We start from the raw sequence: 13325 nt of genomic DNA, 5'->3' as shown, positions 1-13325 counted from the left end.
TTACACACTGCAGATACTATATACTGTAGATGTAAGCACAGGTAGGTTTTCCTGCTCGGCATTGCTGCCTGTCGCACCTCCGACGGTGCCAGTGGGCCTGCTGCAGGGTCGTCAGCCGGGGAGCCACCCCTCACTGATGTTTCGCCCCTTTAATCCCGGAACATCTCGGGGTGGTGGGGCAGTGCCAGGGACGTCTCCCTGCCACTCCCTGCTGCTGGCTTATGGATCCTTCTCCCTCTCTGTCCATGTCTATTGTGCTTATGGATGTGGAATGAGCCCCAAGGGACTATGCATGGCAGGGGCGTCCATTCCCTGAGTCAAGCGTGACCGCATACCAAGCTGCCTTGGGAGTACTAAGCTCCTTGCTTCCCCCATGCTCTGTCTGTTCTACGGAGCCAGAGCCAGAAGCTGCCTTGTTCTGCCTCCTCCGCCAGGCTCTGCTATGATGACTGTCCTTGTGGGGATAGACCAGAGGACAATGTCTGGCTTTTACTCCCTTGCTGGATGAACTGGATCCGCCGCTGTGATGTTTGTGGGCTGGCGTTAGCTTCCAGCCTGCGTATCTCCAGGATGTCGGCTAACTTGCGTAGCATTCTATCATGGCACTATCTGTACCGGCCTTGCGTCAGCGCCACCTTGCACCCAGAGAGGATATGCTGCAAGCTTGGGTTGCTGGAGCTGCAGAGTTGGCATGTCTCCTCTGTGTTGAACCACAGGTGCAAGTTCCGGGGACTGGGAAGAGTGTCATACGTGGCCCTAATCATGAATGTTAGCCTTGCCTGGGGCATCCTCCACATGTCGGCCCATGTGATGGTTCTGTCAACGACAGCCTCCCACGCCATCCACTTCCCTTGTTGCTGCTGGCTGACGGCTTTGATTTTGTAGCTCTCCTCTTCAATCTTGATGACTTTGGACATCACAAGGTCTTTCCTTTCTTTCCTTGATACTTTGGACCACATCTTGGGTGCTGGTCCCCAGAGTTCTCAAATTCTGCCCGAACCCGACCCTACCCGACCCTACCCGACCCTACCCGACATTTTCGGGTAGGGTCGGGCCTAAAAAGGATGTGAATTGGTCAGGTAGGGTAGGGCTTCGGGTTCTGGTTCTGTGTTTTACTGTCGCCGTTGAAGGACGAAATATAAATGGCACAGGCATGAAGCAGAAGGAGAGAGAGAGAGAAGAACGGGCATAACAGTTTAGTGCTAAATTAAACTGAACATGTGAAGGTGCCTTTCGCCAACTATTAGGCGACTAACAACAACAAACATTTTGATATCGCCGAGAGGCTAAGACAAGGGAATTTTACCTGCTTGACTCGCTGGCTGGCTGTCAATAAAGCGATGATCCGATGCTGCATTTCATACCTTTATTGTTAAAAACTGTGAACCAAACAACATTTAAAATCATTGGCAATGCGGTCAGCAAAATGTGAGCCTCCCCCGCTCACACCCTCTCTCCAGCTCATTCAAAAAAAACCCACTCTCAAACCAGCTGATTTCACTACTGAGGTGAGTCGGTGACTCCCACATGACGTGTGCTCCCCATTCAGAAAGTGACTATCAATAATAAACCTGGCACCAACACCAACTATTATGTCCATTCTCTCACTGCTACTAGAATTTGAGGCACCAGCGCTGCTAAATAATGGCGAATTTGGCGATCTTTTTTTTTTCCTCTCCTTTCTTTTTTTTCGGGCTTTATTGGGCTGTCAGGCCTAAAGTTCGGCTAGTAGGGTAGGGCCTCGGGCTGGCCCAGTAGGGCCCTGTTAGGGTAGGGTATTAATTTTCAGGCCTGATGAGAACTCTAGTCCCCATCCGAAGCCAGCCTTGCCTTGCTGCTGCAGCCCGACGACTTCCAGGTGTTTCAGGCGGGTGATAGCCTGATCGACAGCCTTTGCAGCATCCCACTTGCGTCCGATGCGGACTCTAGCCTTGGTGTTTTGGACAGATAGGTCGGGTGAGTCTCTGAGCTCGAAAAAGCCTCACTTTCTCCTGTCTGTAGTCCAAGCTAATAGATTTCCCCAAATAGTGCTGTGGTGGAAAGGCATCAGGGAGGACCCAGCCACTTCCGGATGTAGTTGTTGGCTTTGGAGTCCAGCTTCTGGGTAGTGGAAAGGTTGATGTCACAGAGCTTGAGAGGCCACATCAGGCGGTGGTACAGGGTGAATTGATAACGCTAGACCTTGAACTTTCCTGTCAGAAGGCTCTGATCGATCTTGCTTAGGCCATCCAGGAGCTGGGAACCAACCGAGGCAGCCATGTGTTTGTCAGATAAGTCGGATGTGTAAAGCCCTCCGAGGCTCCGTACCCGTTGGTCCACTAGCAGCGGGATATTTTCACCATCAACTGAGTTCCGGACGCCTTTTCTGATGGAGAGACTTGGCTGGCTTTATCCTCATCCGGGCCCATGTTAGCAGCTCTTCGAGCCTTTTCAGGAGTCTGGCTGTGCACGCAGCTGTCTGGAGGAGTGTGTTAACATCATCAATGTAGCTCCGAAGAGCTGGGAGACATTGGCCTGACTTGGATCTGACGCCTCTGACCATTTGTCTTCCACCGATCAAAATGATCTCAAATGCTGCTGTGAAAAGGATTGGGGAGATGGAACAACCCATTGCTATCCCTTTTTCCAGACGATGCCAGCCAGTTGAGATCTCCTGGGTTGTGTAGCAGATGTGGAAGTTGTCAAAGTACCTTGCTACTAGGCTCTGGATGTGTGATGGAATGTGGAAGAAGTCGAGAGCAAAGTGGATAAGTTGGTGGGGAACAGACCCATAGGCATTAACAAGGTCTAGCCAGACCACATGTAGGTCTGATTTGTTCTGCCTTGCTGACTGTATTTGTTCCCAGATCATAGCTGAGTGCTCCACGCAGCCGGGAAAGCCAGGAATGCCTGCCTTCTGGCAACTGGTGTCTATGTAGTTGTTTGCCAGAAAGTAACTGGTTATGCGCTTTGCCATCACTGAAAAGAAGATCTTCCCTTCCACATTCAATAAGGCTGTGCCTCTGAATTGGTTGATGTTGCAGGAGTCTTTCTCTTTCAGGATGAAGGTAGTGACTGCTTTGCTCCACACTGGAGGGATGGACTGGGTTCTCCAGGCAGTGCACATTAGCCTCCACAAAAGCTTCAGCGTCCTGGGGCAGTTTTTATAGACGCTATATGGTATGCCATTTGGTCCCAGTACGGAAACAGCTCCCGCTTGCTCTACCACCTGCTTGACTTCAGACCATTTGGGAGGAGAGGTGTCAAACAGAGAGGTGGGTTGTGTTGGGCGAGGTATGTGCCCTGGCGGTCCGAGGGGGCTCTCCTTTAGACTGTCCCTGACCTGGTCTTCGATGTGTTCTTCCAGCTCCTGCTCAGAAGTCTGCAGCGTTCCCGATTTCTTTTCCTCCAGCAAGCCTCAGGCATACTTGGAAGGATCTCGGAAGAAGCTCGCCCTCGCTTTCTCCTTGCGGCTTCTGCGTTTCCTGATCCGTTCGGCTCACCTCAGGTTGGCTAGTCTGTGTCTGATTTGGCTCCATAGGTTCTGGAGGCCATCCTTCTCCTCCTCCTCCGCTCTCCTCCATGCCTTTTGCAAGAGACGTCGCCCACTTACCAGCTTCAGGATCTCTCTCACGTGTCTCCCCATCCCCCTTGGGTAGATATTTTTCTGAGGCATCTCTCCAAATCTTCCCCTGCCTTCTTCATAGATAATATGGCCAAAGATGTTCAGCTTAGATGTTGTGCTGCCCTTTAGGGTGCCCTGGAGGATTGTGTGCAGGGTCTCGTCAAAAAGCTGCTCCAGCCGTCTTTGTCTCCGGCTTTTGGCCAATTGATCTTTGGTTTCTGGGCTGGCTTCTCCGTACTTCCAATGGAGGGTCCCCTGGTTGGTGTTCTGATCTGATGCACCTCTTGTGGGATAGGTTGCAGCTGTTGCGAATCCTGCTGGGAAGGGTGAACTTGATCACTTTCGCTGGATGCAATGATGGTATTAGTAGCACTGTGGTGCTCAACCTGGCTCTGACTTCTCCTTGTCTGACCTGCTTGCGCAGTGCAAGTTTGCATCTGGCTGCCACCGCCACATTTCATCCTCCCCTGGTGGATCCGCAGGCCCTGGTAGGTAGTTATCTTGGACCAGCCACAGCTGCATTCTCTCAGGATCCTTTGTTCCTTAGTCATTTTCGTTCCGGTCGTTGCCATGTCATCTGTCCTGATTGGTCCATCTTCCATCCCGCCTCTCGGTGGACCGCCGGGTTGTCTTTTCCTTAAAGTACTGTTTGGGGTTTTTCAAAGCTTGGGTCAGTTTGTGAGAGGATGGGCCCCTGATTTTCTTGTGGATAAATATTATGAGAAGTTAGTAGTTTTGCAGTAAAGCCTGCCTTTGACATTAGATAGACTTAGCAAAATATTTCACAGTATTAAAATAGGATGAATTAGGCTGTATAACAGCTGCCGGTTTTAGCTGTTGTTGTTTTCCATCAAAATTATCAAGATATAAGGCAAATGGAGCATTCATTCATTCATTTTCCAAAATCCTCTTAAGGGTTGCGGGTGATACTGGAACCTGTCCCAGTGCTCTTTGGGTGGAAGGCAGGGGAAACACCGTGGACAGTCCATCGCAGGGCAGACAAACAAACAAGCACATTCACGCACACATTCACACCTAGGGGAAATTTAGTATCTCCAACCTATCTCACCTTTATTGAATGTCTTTGGACTATGGGGAAGAAACCGGAGCTGCCGGCGGAAACCTAGACGGACACGGGGAGAACTCCACACAGAAAGGACTAAGAATTAGAATCAAACCCAGGGCCTTCTTGCTGTAATTCAGATTCAGAATATTTTATTAGTCCCAGAAGGGCAATTAATTTCTACATTCAACCCATCCATAGTAACAAAAATATAATAAGGTAAAAAAGAGATAAATAATACAACAGTTAACATCCACAGTTGAGCATCATCACATCACATCAAAATCATTCGCAGTTCATTCTGCATTTGTGCATTTAGCAGCCTTATGGCAGAAGGAATAAAAGAATTTGCATAGCGGTTTGTTTTTCGCACCGGTATGCAAATTCCTTCTGCTGTAAGGCTGCTAAAGGTAAGGTGACAGTGCTAACCACTGAACCACCATGCCACCCCTAAATGGAACAGAACCTTCATTAATGTCATTTGTAACACCGGTGTTACTAATGAGTTAAGAGTATTTCATAAAGTATCATAGTCAAGATGACTACTAAGTCATTAAGACCAAATTGCAAGCAATTCTCAAATTGCTGCTGCAAACAATCTGCCATGCATGGGTCAACATGGCTCTCAAGATGGCGGCGCGCAAGGACGCAGCAGAGTAATATGAGTCAATATCTGTGCTCATGATGAATGAAAATCCTCATTGGGTAGCTGACTGTGTCCACGTTGTGTGATAGGCCAGTCACACACAGCAGCCCTCCCCTACACACACACAGTTCACTACAGCTGTGCCACTCACACACACACACACACAGTGACAACCTCTCTCTCACTCACTCAGGTCTGACAGCTCATGTCGCATCTCTCTTCAGTACCGGTTAGGTTTTTTTCAGCTCGCTCTTATCTCGGTTTGTAAAAGTCAGTAAATAAAGTCAGTATGCAAACTTTGCTCGTACCACACACAGCGCAGAGTCACAGTCTTAACACACAGACCACTTACACACATACATTAGTTGAATACACAAAGTACATTATTATTTTTATTTTATTTTGGCTGCATGCACTGAGAGTCTGACTCTTTCTCACTGTAGTTCATAAATATAAATATAGTAGTACACTGATTCTTGGGAATTTGAATAAATCATGTCCCACTAAGAAAAATGCTATTTCTGTTACAACATTTTAATGAATAAAAAGAATCAAGGGCATAATCAGGGGGTCCTTTGCACATTTGTAAGGTTCTTTTATAGGTTTATTTTTAATTTTTATTAATTTAATGATTATATGTTGGCCCATGGCCTACAAAACCAGTTGTCCTCGGATAGGAGATAATCATTTCAACTTGATTAAAACAACAAAAAGTAATAATTTCATTGAATAATATATTTACCACATGAAAGAGTACATCATAATATGTATTAAAAACTACAAACGATGGGTTTTGAACAATATTTACTATTATTTTGTGGTTGCTCAAAATGTGTCCCACATATTCGTCACCACCGTCAGATATTTATTTAAAAAACAAAAAACTCTACAAATACAAGGTTAATTACATTCCCGAGCATCCCTTTTCAAACCTTCAGCTCTACTGCATGCTTCAAGACCACTCAGGCTCCTGTAAGTTTGCTATTTTCTCTTAAATCTCTTCATATTTTTGGACACTGCTACTGAGGACTAGATTATGGAATAATGTATACTTTTTAAGAAGAGGTCTGATGTAGGTAGCAACAGGGCGAAAACAAGCTGGCTAATGTGAACAACTCATGCTTATCATGTGAAAGAGTAAGTTTTTGTCACCACCATCAGATGTCACTACCGTCAGGTTTTCTGTCTGACGGTGATGACTGAAGTCTGAAAAATGCTTATAACAGTGCTCAGGATTGTTATTTTTAACCACTCAAGCCATTGGCTTGAGTGGTATAAATTTTGGAATTGTATATTGTAATAAGGCCACTGTCACCACCGTCAGATTAGTGTCACCACCGTCAGAGGCAGTTATATTGGTTTTAAATGAATATTTGTACAGTATGTTTCTTTGGTGCTGTTGAATTATTAAAGTATTAGTCTCTTATAATACAAAAATATCTTTTTCAAATTAAAAAAAAACATTATGGTGATGGTGTTGACAAAAACAAAGTAGCCTAATAACTGGAAAAACGCCTATTTTATGAAAAAAATGCAAAATGAGGAGGTTGCACTGGTACATTGCTGAACAGCCAAGAACTTGGCCTATAATGATATACCTTCAGATTTTGTAATTTAACTCACTTTTTTTTTTTTTTTTCAAAATTAAAACCTGTTTTATCCAAATTCCCAAGAATGAGTGAGTAGTATAAATATTACAAATTAAGCTTTACATCTATCTATCTATCTATATCTATCTATACACACTCACTCACTCTCTCTCTCTCTCTCTCTCTCTCTCTCTCTCTCTCCCACACACACACACACACACACACCATAATCAACATTATCAATTCTGAGGCTGTTCTGTAAATAGTTTTCTAATAAGCAATAAATATAGCAACTTCTGATCAACCCTTATCAATTTCAGTCTTAAAATAACATACCGGTTTAAGCCCCACCCATTTCCGGTTTCGGCCGCAACTGCTCTGAGTACAGATACGGATACAGATAATGTAGATGGTTGAACAGATACAGATGCAGATAGTTGTGTACTTGCTCATCCCTAGCACAGACATTCAAGCACAAACACACACACACACACACACTCACAGACTGACACATACATACTGACACACAAACAAATTTCGTGTGACTTCCCAACATCAGACTACTTGCAGCCTTGTTTTTTTATTGGAAGTGAAAAAAACGAGTAGAGTATAAAGGGACAATAGAGAGGGGGAGCCAGATCAGGTCAGTGCTGCCCTCAGGGTTAATATCTGATTAATTTCTCTCTGGGTCATTTTCTCCTCTGCTCTCTTTGATCAGTATTTGTCTCTCTCTCCTCATTGTTTCATAACCCCCACACCCCCCACCCCCCACCCCAGGAGCAGCTGCAGGGTTACAGTAAAGCTTATGATTTGTCCCGCTCCGAGAGGTCAAAAGTACACAAGCTGGCCATCACCATGGCAACAGACGGGCAGCCACTGGAACGAATTGGAGAGCTGCTGCGTGTGGCTGTGGGACCCTTGGACCTCTCCGTCAAAACTGTACTGCATGATGCAGTGGACAGAGTAGTGTCCGCGCTGAGGTACGTTCTCTCCTCCCTCTCCCTCTCTCTCTCTCTCTCTCTCTCTCTCTCTCTCTCTTTCATGTCTTATCACCCACACCCCCAACAGATACTGGCAGCATACACAACACAAACTTAGGTGAGGGAACATGTCAGGCCCTGTTGTCTGTACACAAACACACACACAAAACACAAAAACCACTGTGCAAGGACAACAGCACACCATCACACCACCTACCTGATCTTTTTTTGTTTTTTATCCAAAAATATTCAATGTATGGGTCCACCCGGGCTCAGTGTGCTGCGGGGAAAACTGTCAAAACAAATGTCTGAACTGGTGAGTGGTATCTACAGCAGCTGCCATTGGCATTCAGGTTCACTGCATTTTTATCAGCATCTTCCTGCTTACTGCATTTTGAAATGAAGGGAACAATGTTTCACCTTGGCTTTTCCACAGAGCCGCTTGGTTTGAGGGCCTTGAGCCCTCATGCTGGAATATAACATGACTTGACATCTCAAAATGGCATACTGGAAGTGAAGACTTTGATTTTTGATGTTCTTTGATGAAGTATCTCATGAAAAAAAAAAAACTGAAAAATTGTAGCTAAGTATGCTTTCATAAGAGATATGAGGTCTTATTTTCAGTTTAGGTTTTTTTTTTTTTTTTTCCTTTGAGAATGTCTTTTTTGCCATAAAACCTCAATGCCTCAATGATACTGACGGACCAATGAGTAAGGCTTTGCATGCGATCTGATTGGCTTGATAAATAACAGCCAGCCAGCCACCCTTGATTATGTTCCTGCCTCATTTCCTGCTTCTTTATGGCTGCTCAGTGGTGCATGGTGCAGATAGATGGCACCTGCATGCAAGAACACACACACATGCACAAACACCAAAAGATGTATGTCACACATAATATCACACATAATATACTTTGTATTATGTGTGTTTGTACATGCGGTATGTATATGTGTGCTATCCTGCACGCACACACACACACACACACACACACACACACACACACACACACACACACACACACACACACACACACACACAGTCTTCCCCTTTCTCATTATCCATTTATAATTAATGCAGCCTGATACAGCTGTTCCCCTCCAGATCTCACTCTGCTCCCACACCAGCACACTCACAAAGCAAAAAACCGTGTGCATGGGTGTATAAAATGTGCATAGAGGTAGGTCAATGTGCAAATTTAGAAGAAATATACAGTATACACATGATAAATAGCAGTAAGCAATATAAACACTATAAACAAGGATTATAAAAAGATAGAAATATGAACAATTTAAACAGAAGTATTAACAGTTTAAACAGCAGTGGAAAATAACCTAACCTGAAGAACACACGCTCCGACCGAGGTTCAGAGTTAGTGTGAAAACCATGAGACCAAGACCGTCGACAGAACCTGACGCCCGGTACTGGGAATTCAGGAACTGTCAGACTTGATCCAGCCTTATGGAATCACCCCTTCCCCTCCAGTCTTTACGTGTTATCTACCAGTAGTGCAGTATGTGTATAATGAGTTATTTCCTCCGGGTGGAGTTAAAAAGCCGCATGGCGTGGGGGAGGAATGATTTCCTCAGTCTGTCGGTGGAGCAGGACAGTGACAGCAGCCTGTCACTGAAGCTGCTCCTCTGCCTGGTGATGGTGCTGTGCAGTGGATGCAGTGGATTGTCCATGATTGACAGGAGCCTGCTCAGCGCCCGTTGCTCTGCCACAGATGTCAGGCTCTCAAGTTGTGTGCCCACAACAGAGCCCGCTTTCCTCACCAGTTTGTCCAGTCGTGAGGCGTCCCTCTTCTTGATGCTGCCTCCCCAGCACACCACCGCGTAGAAGAGGGCGCTCGCCACAACAGACTGGTAGAACATCAGCAGCAGTTTTTTGCAGATGTTGAAGGACGCCAGCCTCCTGAGGAAGTACAGTCGGCTCTGTCCTTTCCTGCACAGAGCCTCAGTGTTGGCTGTCCAGTCCAGTCTATCATCCAGCTGCACTCCCAGGTATTTATAGGTCTGCACCATTTCCACACAGGCACCGTTGATGCTTATGGGCTCCGGGTGAGGCCTGGTCCTCCTGAAGTCCACCACCATTTCTTTTGTCTTGGAGGTGTTAAGGTGGAGGTGGTTGGAACCACACCATGCTACGAAGTCCTGGATGAGTTTCCTGTACTCCTCTTCCTGTCCACCGCTGATACATCCCTCGATGGCCGTGTCGTCCGCGAACTTCTGCACGTGGCAGGACTCCGAGTTGTACTGGAAGTCCGACATGTACAGGGTGAACAGGACTGGAGAGAGTACAGTCCCCTGCGGCGCTCCTGTGCTGCTGATCACAGTGTCTGACCTGCAGTCCCCCAGTCGCACATACTGAGGTCTGCCTGTCAGATAGTCCATGATCCATGCCGTCAGGTGTTAGCCTACTCCCATGACAGTCAGTTTGTGACCGAGCAGCTGGGGCTGGATGGTATTGAAGGCGCTGGAGAAATCCAGAAATGTGATTCTCACAGCACCACTGCCCCTGTCCAGGTGAGAGAGGGATCGGTGTAGCATGTAGACAATGGCGTCCTCCACTCCCACCTTCTCCTGGTACGCAAACTGCAGAAGGTCGAGGGCATGGCTCACCTGCGGTCTCAGATGGTGTAGCAGCAGCCGCTCCATGGTCTTCATCACATGTGACGTCAGGGCGACCGGCCTGAAGTCATTCAGCTCTGTAGGACGTGGCTTCTTTGGGACTGGGACGATGCATGATGTTTTCCACCGCAGTGGGACCCTCCCCTGCTCCAGGCTCAGGTTGAAGATGTGCTGCAGAGGGTCTCCCAGCTCTGACGCACAGGCCTTCAGCAGTCGTGGGGATACTCCATCTGGACCTGCAGCTTTGCTGGGGCGAAGCCTCCTCAGCTCTCCACACACCTGGGCTGCTGTGATTGTAGGCAGGGAGGGGGTCTCCTCATCGCATCTGTCCACTTGTAGCGGGGGGAGAGGAGCAGATGAGGGTGTGGGGGGCAGGGTGATCAGAGGTGAGAGTGAGATGGGGTGGTCAAACCTGTTGAAAAAGTTGTTCAACTCGTTCGCCCTCCCCTAATCCCCCTCGATGGTGGCCCCCTGCCTGGATCTGCAGCCGGTGATGATCTTCATCCCATCCCACACCTCCTTCATGCTGTTGTTCTGCATCTTCTGCTCCAACTTCCTTCTGTACTGCTCCTTTGCCTCCCTGAGCTGGACTCTGAGTTCCCGCTGCACGCGTTTCAGCTCCTGCTTATCACCGTCTTTGAAGGCCTTCTTCTTCTGGTTCAGGAGGCCTTTAATGTGACTCGTGATCCAGGGCTTGTTGTTCGCATAGCAGCGCACCGTTCTTACAGGAACAACAACATCCATACAGAAGTTAATGTAGTCAGTGGTGCAGTCTACAACCCCCTCGATGTTCCCGCTGTGCGACCCCTGCAGTACATCCCAGTCAGTAGTGCCAAAGCAGTCTCTCAGAGCGTGCTCTGCCTCAGGAGACCACTTCCTGAATGACCGTGTGGTTGTGGGTAGTCTCCTCACCTTTGGTTTGTAGTGAGGCTGAAGCAGAACAAGATTATGGTCAGCTTTTCCCAGTGCAGGCAGTGGGGTGGCCCTGTATGCATCCTTTACATTTGCATACAGCAGGTCAATAGTCTTATTTCCCCTGGTGTTACAGTCCACATACTGGAAAAAAGCAGGAAGTGTATTATCTAGGGTCACATTATTGAAGTCCCCGGAGATCAACACAAGCGCCTCGGGATGCTGTGTTGAGAGTTTATCAACAGCGGAGTGGATGACGTCACACGCGACTTCCGCGTCGGCTCGGGGCGGAATGTAAACAATGACCACAATGGCGTGTCCAAACTCTCTGGGCAAGTAATAGGGACGTAAACTTACAGCCAGAAGTTCTATGTCCCTGCAGCAGATGCAGATCTTCACACTTACATGCCCAGGGTTACACCACCTTGTGTTCACGTACACCGCGAGCCCCCCTCCTTTCCGCTTCCCGCAGGCTTTGTTGTCTTGATCCGACCTGACTGTGCTGAAGCCGGGTAGCTCCACGTTAGCGTTTGGGATGCTAGTCGTTAGCCACGTTTCAGTAAAGCACAACAAACTGCACTCTCTGTAGATCTTGACATTTTTCACCAGCGCAGCCAGCTCGTCGATCTTGTTGGGCAGTGAGTTCACATTCCCCATGATTACCGAAGGTACCGTAGGTTTGTATCGCCACTTCTTCTCCAGCCGCTTAGCCTCCAGCTTAGCGCCGGCTCTACAGCCTCGGTACGGTCTCCTCACCTCGTCAGGTAAATGTGGAACCACGCCGACACGGGACTTGGTCTTCAGAGCAAGTAGTTGTTTTCTTGAGTAAACGAGTTTCACCGGGTGAAGATCCATAGTCAGGTAGCACACGGAGGTACGAAAATAAAAAAATAAAAAAAACGGAACAACTCAACAAAAAAGTAAACAACAAACACGGACATACACGGAGCTGCTGAAAAGGCTGCCACTCGCGTCGGCGCCGGAAGTGTGAGTGTGGCATATGTACTCACTCAGTATGTCACAGTGTTCTTGCATATGAATATGTTGTTTTTGTGTATTCTGGTGTGACTCCTTGGCCGTGTGTGTGTGTGTGTGTGTGTGTGTGTGTGTGTGTGTCTGAGTTGTTGCAGGACTTTCTGAGAGCATTGTGTTTGGCAGGTATGAATGAGACAGTCTTGTTTTTGGCTCTTTCTAAGCCTTCACTCTGGTGCAGCAGGCATACCTGAGCCTCAGTAATGGCCATCTTTTGTATCTGTCATAACTACTCTGTATTTGTGTGTGTGTGTGTGTGTGTGTGTGTGTGTGTGCGTGCTCTGAAGAGAAAATGTGAATGGTAAAATGCTGTGAAAGTGCTGTGTCGTCTTTCCACCTCTTGCCAGATCATTTGTATGTTGAGTGTGTGTGTGTGTGTGTGTGTGTGTGTGTGTGTGTGTGTGTACATGAGCCCTGCAGCAAAGTGGAGTTGAGTCAGGGGAAATTACCCCCCCTCCCAACTCCCACCCCTACACCCCACCCATCTCTGTGAAAAATGGGCCTCCTCTGGTGACACACACACACACACACACACACACACACACACTGCAGCAGAAAACACAACCGTGCCAGGAAATATACACTCCTGATCAAATTCTTAAGACCAGTTGAGAAATTGCAAGAATTTACATTTTGCACTGTTGGATCTTAAGAAGGTTCTAAGTAGAGCTTCAAAATGCAAAAAGAAGAAATGGGAGTGAGACAAAAAAAAAAAAAATGAGTAAGCAATTTATTGCAAACAACCTTTAAACTGAAATAGGCTGTTCATTAGCTGATCAAAAGTTTAAGACCACTGCCTTTAAAAGCCCAAATCTTGGCAAAAATGTGGATTCAGTGTCATTTTCTGTCAGGTATCCACACTGTCATGACCT

General features: G+C 47.1%; 1 protein-coding gene across 1 annotated transcript in view; it reads left to right on the top strand.

Annotated features, from left to right (window-relative positions):
* Positions 1-13325, top strand: part of nbas (NBAS subunit of NRZ tethering complex) — a 409584-nt gene that overhangs the window by 291105 nt on the left and 105154 nt on the right. The window contains 1 exon segment of the mRNA XM_030047740.1: positions 7680-7882. Within this exon segment, the coding sequence (XP_029903600.1) occupies positions 7680-7882 (203 nt within the window).

This window comes from Myripristis murdjan, chromosome 24 (assembly GCF_902150065.1).
Source record: "Myripristis murdjan chromosome 24, fMyrMur1.1, whole genome shotgun sequence".
NCBI lineage: Eukaryota > Metazoa > Chordata > Actinopteri > Holocentriformes > Holocentridae > Myripristis > Myripristis murdjan.
Note: the sequence above shows the minus strand (reverse complement) of the source record. Positions and strands in the feature narration are given on the sequence as shown.